We start from the raw sequence: 8,505 nt of genomic DNA, 5'->3' as shown, positions 1-8,505 counted from the left end.
TGCTCTATCCACTGAGCCAAACCGGTTCCGGCCCTCTGACCACTTTTTGATCGGATTGCTTATTTGTTTGGTGTTGAGTTTTATGAGTTCTTTATATATTTTGGAAATTAAACCTTTGTCAGAGCTACTGTTTGCAAATATTATCTCCCATCTGTTTGGCTGCCTGTTTGTTTTGTTGTCCATTTCTTTTGCTGTGAAGAAGCTCTTCAGTTTGATATAATCCCATTCATTTATTTTTGCCTTTACTTCCCTAGCCTTTAGGGCCAAATCCATAAAATGTTCTCTACCACCCAGGTCCATAAATTTGGTACTATATTTTTCTCTATGTGACTCATAGTTTTGGGTCTTAGTCTTTGATCCATTTTGAGTTAATTTTTGTACATGGGACAGACTGCAACCCAGTTTCACCCCTTTGCATGTGGCTTTCCAATTTCATTCCTTTGCATGTGGCTTTCCAGCACCATTTATTGAAGAGACTATCTTTACTCCAATATGCATTTCTGGATCCTTTGTGAAAAATTATCTGTCCATATATGTGTGGTTTTATAGCTGGGCTCTCTATTCTGTTCCATTGATCTGTGTAACTGTTTCTCTTCCAATACCATGTTGTTTGGAGTATTGTAGCTCTGCAGTATGTTTTGAAATCAGGTAGCATGACACCTCCAGCCTTGTTATTTTTCCCCCCTCAGGATTGTTTTGGCTTTTCTGGGTCTTTTGTGCTTCCCTACATATCTAATGATTTCTCATTCTATTTCTCTAAAAAATGACATTGGGGTTTTGATGCGGATTGCATTAAATCTGTATATTGCTTTGGATAAAATGGCCATTTTAACTATGTTGATTCTTCCAATCCATGAACACAGGATATTTTTCCATTTCTTTTTGACTTTTTCAATCTCTTTTAATAATGTTTTGTAATTTTAATTATGTAGGTCTCTCACATTCTTTTGTTGAGTTTATTCCTAGGTATTTTATTCTTTTGGTTGCTATTGCAAAAGAAATAATATTGGCTGAGGGTTTATCATATATGGCCTTTATTATGTTGAGGTGCTTTCCTTCTATTCCTATTTTATTGAGCATTTAAATAATAAATTTATTTTGTATCCTATCAAATGCCTTTTTCTGCATCTATTGACAAGATCATATGATTTTTATCCTTTCTTTTGTTAATGTGGTGTACTATGTTGATTGATTTGTGGATGTTGAACCATCCTTGTACCCCTGAAATGAATCCCACTTGATCATGATGTATTATTTTTTGGATGTACTATTATATTCGATTAGTTAGTATTTTGTTTAGGATTTTTGTGTCAGGGGTATTGGTTTGTAGTTTTCTTTTTTGTGTGTTATCTTTGCCAGGTTTTGGTATCAGGGTTATATTGGCTTTATAGAATGTGTTAGGAAGTATTGCCTCTTATTCAATTTTTTGAAAGAGTTTGAAAAGAATAGGTTTTAATTCTTCGTTGTACGTTTGGTAGAATTCACTGGTGAAACCATCTGGTCCTGGACTTTTGTTTTTTGGGATGTTTTTTATGGTTGTTTCAATTTCCTCACTGCTGATGGGCCTATTTAGATTTTCCAGTTCTTCATGATTTAGTCTAGGAAGGTTATATATTTCTAGGAATTTATCAGTTTCTTCTAGGTTATTGAATTTGGTGGTATAAAGGCTTTCATAATATTCTAGTATTATCCTTTGTATATTGTGACATCTGTGGTGATTTCTCCTTTCTCATTTCTGATTTTGTTTATGAGTCTTCCCCCTTTTTTCCTTAGTGAGTCTAATCAACCTTAGGGGTTGATTCCTATCTTCAATATCACAAATTCTTCCCTCTAACTGGTTGGTTCTATTTTCTATGCTCATCAGCTCACTCTTAATTTCTTTAACTGCCTGCTTCATTTCCAGGGTTTCTGCTTGATTCTTTTTTTAAAATTCAATTTCTTTGGAGAAATACTCATTTTGTCCATTGATTTGTTTTCTGAGTGCCCTGAATTGCCTTTCAGCATTTTCTCGCATCTCATTGAGTATTTTCAGAACTGCACCCATGAAATCCCTGTCATTCAACTTGCATCATTCCATTGTTCCAGTCTGTTTTCTGGGGATTTTTTCTTTATCTTTCTGGTCATCCTTGTTGTTGTGATTGCTCACGCATTCACTGTTCTTTGCTTTCCATTTAACTCTGAGGAGGTCTTTCTACTCTGTTCCAGTAGATGGCACTGAATTGCAAGATTTTTAATCCTCTGTGGTCTCACAGTTTTGAGCCTCCTGGGGCGTCCGTAGCACTTACCATCTTTGTTGCTTGAGGGTAGGGTTTGTTTTCCCCTGACGGCTACTCCTGACCTCTGCAGGTCCAGCCCAAGCACCCCTCCTGGGGTTCAGTCACAGAGGGAAATTGTGTTTATCCTGCAACAGCTCTTGGCCTACAGACAATCCATTCCTGGAGCCAACACCAAAGGCGATGGGAAGCGAGATTTGGGAGTCTAATCAGTGGCAGGGCGATTTCCTTCCTTTGCCTGAAAGCCCGCAGCCAGGCCCAGCCGTGCAGAGCAGCTCTGCAGGGCGGGTGTCTGCTGGCTCTCAACTCACTGAGACCCCATTCCCAACATGCCCTCACGTTTCAGACACACACTGCTTGCGTGCACGACCACATAGTGCCGCCACGCCAGTGGCAACTCCATCAGCTAGCCGCTTGCCGGGTTAGCTCTCTGTTCCTCCCAGCCAGCTGAGGGAAGTGCCCATAACTGCCAGTTTCCTGCCGCGCAGGCAGCAGACACGCTGCCCTGTTTGGCACGCCTCCCGTCTCGTCTCTCTGCTTAGGCCAGGGAGCCCGCCTTAGTTGTTCCAGGGCGCAGGTCTCTCAGGCGTGCATTGGTGTTGAGCAGGGACGTCTTTATTGAATTGCAGGGGGCTATTTGGTTGAGATAGTACGGGGAGAGGAGAGATGCGCCCTCGGAGGTCCATTCCTCTCACTAGGCTGTTTTCTTGGCTCTCTAAGAAATGTTACAGGAAAGAAGGGAGCCTAGCGGGGCTGCTTTAGCTCACTGAGAGGTCAGAGGTAGAGGGGGCCTGGGAGACAGGATCAGGGATGGAGCTACCACTGCCCGTGTTCTCCTGGTTGCAAGTCGTGGGGGGACCCTTAGAAATGAAAAGTTCATGCCTGGGAAGGGGCATGGGTGTGCTCTAGGGCAAGTTCACTTGGAGTCTTTGCCCTGAGGGCTTTTTATCCTTCCCCCCAACCCCCCTCCCCCCCCCCCCCCTGCAGGCAAGAATCTAGGGGAGAATTTAGTAGAATATTCATCAGCTTTCCAGGTGAGTTTGCAATATGCTGATGCATCAAAATGAGTGCATAGGGGAGTTTTGTGTTATTCTTTGGTCTGATTTACTCCTTTACTTTTATCTTAGGTCTGTCTGGCTTTAATGGGGTTTTGTTATTTGTTTGACTTCATTTGTCCTTGGGTTTAGCTGGCACAAATGGCTTTAATTGGGTCTTTGTTCTCTATTTTCATAGCCCACCTAAGCTATGTTATTTACAATCGCTAAGATTTGGAAACAGCCTAAGTGCCCATCGGTAGATGAATGGATGAAAAAGCTGTGGGACATTTACACAACGGAATACTATGCAGCTGTGAAAAAGAGGGATCCCTTATTCTTTGGGACCTGGAGACTAATATGCTAAGTGAAATAAGCCAATCTGAGAAAGACAAATATCACATGATCTTACTTATTTGTGGAATCTAATGAACAAAATGAATTGACCAACAAAATAAGGCCTGAAGCATGAAGTCATGGAACAAACTGACATACCTTAATGTGGGGATGGGAGGATGAGAAGAGACAAACCAAAGGGCTTATATACTTACATGCATAGCCCATGGACACAGGCAGTAGAGTGATGAAGACCTGGGGGGAGGAGGGGAGGTAGAGGCTGGGAGGAAGGGGATAAAAAGGGTGGGGAAATGGGAGACATCTGTAATCTATTAACAATAAAAATATATATTAAAAATTAAAAAATTAGAAAAAAATAATTTAAAAAAATAAATAAAAGGTTTATTTATTTATTTATTTATTTATTTAAAGTCTCTTCTTCAGCTAGTCTTCAGTTTCTAATTCAGAGTGAATGTTCCCCAATATAGTTTCACTTGTATTGCCAGTTTGGATCTGAGAGAAGGGGCAATAAAGATCCACCTACCCCACTGGTGCCACCTTCGAGGCAGGGGTCAGGATCTGAAGGCAGGGCAGATTCACAAATGAAAGTACTAGACAAGAAATATGAATTTAGAAGGCCTTGGGGGCCAGGTGGAGACCTCTGTCTTGAAGGGACACACTGACCTCTGGCCTGATCTGTTTTTTATTTACTTGAACACACATTTTCCCTTTAGCAATGCATACAGGCAGATCAAAGATAAAGTTTGGTAAACAGTATAAAGATGAACAGGTTAGGAAATTGCCTGGAGCCATTGAGCCTATAGCTGGGTAATATTATGCTGATTTTTAGTCCTGCTAAATATCAAAGTCCATTGGCATTCCAATGTTTCTTTTTGCGTTAAAATGCTAACTGCTGTTTGCTTTAGCCTCTGGCACCCCACTACTATTCTGTGCACCCTTGGACTTGGAGATTATTATGCTAAGTGAAATCAGCCAATCAGAGAAAGTTAAATACCATGTGATCTCACTTATATGTGGAATCTATAGGACAAAATCAACTTAAGAACAAAATAGAAATATTGACTTGGATACTTGGAACAGACTGATGGCTGTCAGAGGAGAGGGGAAAGTGGGACTGGAAGAAAGAAGGTGAAGGGATTAGCCAAAAACATATATGCATAGCACACAGACACAGATAATAGTGTGATGATAGCCAGAAAGAAGAGGGGTGGAGGCTAGGGGGAGATGGGCAAAGAGGGGAGAAATGGAATGGAAGAGACTTTGTTTGGGATGATGGCCTCACAATGCAGTGTGCAGATGATGTTTCCTTGAGTTGTATACTTGAAGCCTGCATGGTTTTGCAAACCAACATCACCCTAATAAATTCAATTAAAAAATATAATGGGGGTTCCATTTTTTATTTTTTTGAGGAAATTCCATATTGTTCTCCACAGTGATTGCAAATTTCTAATTACTGACCATCTTTTTTTCTTATTGTCCTACAATGTCCTTCCTCCCTTCTGTAGCTCCAGGTGCTTTACCTCATCTTTAGCTCAGAGTGTCATATAAATGGTACCTCACTGTCTCTTTCTGTTTGTGAACCTCTCATGTATGCTTCCAAGTGGATTCCACTGGGAGACAGATATTTGGTAATCAAGTTTTGCGAGTAACTTTGATCCTTCATGATTGTTCCCTATAAATCTCAGTCTATTGATAATGATGCAGTAGGTAGGAATGCCTGGCCACTGTCCTGGTCCTACTAGTTTTTCTGAGACCAGAGTCAATATTGTGACTAGATGGACCCTTGTGGTCCTTATTATGATTGCCACAATTGGACCCTCATCTAAATAAGAAAATAAAACCTGGAAATTATAAATGAAATACAGGAGCATGTTTGTGGAGCACAAGTACCTGACGAAGCTTTTTTTCAGAGACATCCATCTCAGATAATCATATTCCCAGTTGTGTGACACTGCTATTATATAAGCACTCATGTTGCCACCACCCAGAAAGTTCTCTTTTTATTTTTTATTTGATTTGGAACTTGAAATATATGCAATTTTATTTTTAATGAGCATCAATTTCAATACAAGCAAAGGAAGGAGATTCATATTAAACAATGAATATATATTTAGGAAGCAAAGTTTATTTGGAATTAAACACAGAATTTTTGTGATGTTTCACACAAGATTAACATATTATAAAATTCCACTTGTTGAAAATCCTGAGTAACCTAGATGACTGACCACTGGGGTGAGCCTGTTTTTTTTTCTCCTGCCCTAATTCCAACTCTTCTGTTTTAAAGAAAAAGTGAACCCACAAAAGCCTAGCCATCCTGTCTTGGACGTCAATACAGGGAGAGCCCTTCAGTCAAAGTCCATTTTTTTTCTTTCTTTCTTTTTTAAAAAAAATATATTTTTAATTGACTTTTAACAGAGAGAAAGGGAGAGAGATAGAGAGCTAGAAACGTCGTTGAGAGAGAAACATTGACCAGCTGCCTCTTGCACACTCCCTACCAGGGATGTGCCTGCAACCCAAGTACATGCCCTTGACCGGAATCGAACCTGGGACCTTTCAGTCTGCAGACCGATGCTCTACCACTGAGCCAAACCGATTTCAGCCAAAGTCCATTTTCTATCTCTCTGTTTGTATGCCTCTCTTTCACACACACACACACACACACACACACACACACACACACACTTTCCTGTGTGGCATGTGAGCATGCTACACCTGTGAGTAATAAAACTTACATTTTCATAGCTCCATGATGGTTGTTGCTATCATAGTAAGAATCATAAGAATCCATCTAGTCATAACAATGGCTCTGGTTGAGGAATAAGTAGTAGGACCCAGGCCGGTGCACAGGCATTCCTATCTTATTGAGTCACTATCAAAAGAATGAGACTTATGAGACTTATAGAGAACAATCATAAAGTGGACAGTATGAGGAAGATCAGTTAAGGTACTGATGTACAAAGAATGAGGGACAGATGGTGAACATAAGAACAAATAGCTTACAATGATATATGTCATTTGAGAAGAAATTATTGTTAAGACATCAATGTTGCCAGTGAATTAAATGAAAAATTCCAAATATTTCTGATCAAGATTGGGAAAAACTTTGTGAAGGTAAAAAAACAAAACAAAACAAACAAACAAAAAACACAGAGGGAAGAACTGTCCATATAACAGACAAAGCAGAAAGCTTACTAAAATGGTTACTTAAATTGTATAGAAGAGTTGAAACAAACAAAGGAAATTCAAGGACAGAATACAAGTACCAAGTCTGAAAACTACAATCTGATGAGAGAATCTCAATTTCTGGTTCTGGGTCTTGGAGCACTTTTTCTACCTCGGGATGATTGCCCCTTTTGTACCTGCCATCCCATAGAATCTTTTCAGGGCCCTCTTTATGTCCTTGTTCCTGAGACTGTAGATGAAGGGGTTCAGCATGGGTGTGACCACGGCATACATCACTGAGGCTGCTGCACTTGAGTGTGAGCTTTGGGAAGCAGCAGAGCTGAGATACACTCCTAGGCTCGAACCATAAAATAAGGAGACTACTGAGAGGTGAGATGCACACGTAGAAAATGCCTTATACTTCCCCTGAGCTGATGGGATTGCATGTATGGAGGTCACTATCTTAGAGTAAGAGTAAATGATACCAGCCAGGGGACCACCAGCCAATAGTGCAATTACAAAATATATCACCATGTTATTAAGAAAGGTGTCAGAACAGGCAAGTTGCATGACCTGTTTCATTTCACAATAAAAGTGTGTGATTTCAATATCTGTACAGAAGGACAGCTGCAATACCATTGCACTTTGTAACAAGGAATTCAGGCCACCTGTGATCCAGGATACCAGAACCAGCAGTCCACAGAGCCGGGGGTTCATGATGACCATGTAGTGCAGGGGGTGGCAGATGGCCACAAAGCGGTCATAAGCCATCACGGTCAAGAGGATGTCATCCAACACTGCAAAGAGTATGTAAAAATAAATCTGGGTGATGCAGCATTCATAGGTGATGACTTTGCTCTGTGTCTGGATGTTCACCAGCATCTTTGGGACGGTGGTGGAGGTAAAACAGATGTCCACCAAGGACAGGTTGGAGAGGAAGAAGTACATGGGCGTGTGGAGGTGGGAATCTGAGCTGACAGCCAGGATGATGAGCAGGTTTCCTAACACAGTGGTCAGGTACATGGAGAGGAAAAGCCCAAATATGAGGGGCTGCAGTTCTGGTTCCTCTGAAAATCCCAGAAGAAGAAATTCTGAAATTGGGGTACCATTGCCTTGTCTCATGTGGTGTAGGTGACTAGCAGTAAAAAAGAAAATAAAAATAAAAATAATATGATTATTTTTTAAATAAATGGTTACTACTAACATAGTTGATATGCTACAATTACATTTTGCAGTAAAGTAATAGATATCTATTTTTTTGAACATATCATTTGGTTTAAGATTCATACCTCAACCTATGATATCTCTGAATAGTGATTTCTTTCCTCCTCAAACCTTTTCCCTAAGGTGGGCATAGATCACACACGTTTTTCTGTTTGTTTGTTTGTTTGCTTGTTTTCAAATCATTATAATTGAAAGTATTACAGATGTCCCTCTTTTGCACCCCATCACCCACTTTACACAGTTCCCACTCCACCTCAGGCATTCACCATCCTATGTCTGTGTCCATAGGCAATGCATATATGCATATAAGTGTTTTTTGGCTAATCTCTTTCCTACTCTCCCCCTTCCCTCTGAGATTCATCAGTGTGTTTCATGTTTCCACACTTCTGGTTCTATTTGGTTCATCAGTTTATTTTGTTCATTAGATTCTTTGTTCATTTATTTTGGTTTTTAGT

At 40.3% G+C, this 8,505-nt stretch overlaps 1 protein-coding gene across 1 annotated transcript; it reads right to left on the bottom strand.

The window, feature by feature from the left end:
• Positions 1-6,994: 6,994 nt before the first annotated feature.
• LOC311623645 (olfactory receptor 7A5-like) lies at positions 6,995-7,948 on the bottom strand (the record flags this gene model as incomplete). The annotated part of the gene is made up of 1 exon (XM_084886017.1): positions 6,995-7,948. The coding sequence occupies one exon, from the start codon at positions 7,946-7,948 to the stop codon at positions 6,995-6,997; it is 954 nt and encodes a 317-aa protein (XP_084742143.1).
• Positions 7,949-8,505: the final 557 nt, after the last annotated feature.

The sequence above is a fragment of the Pipistrellus hanaki genome, assembly GCF_964339955.1.
Source record: "Pipistrellus hanaki genome assembly, chromosome: 5".
Classification (NCBI taxonomy): domain Eukaryota; kingdom Metazoa; phylum Chordata; class Mammalia; order Chiroptera; family Vespertilionidae; genus Pipistrellus; species Pipistrellus hanaki.
The sequence above is the reverse complement of the archived record's forward strand: the minus strand, read 5'-3'. Positions and strand labels throughout refer to the sequence as shown.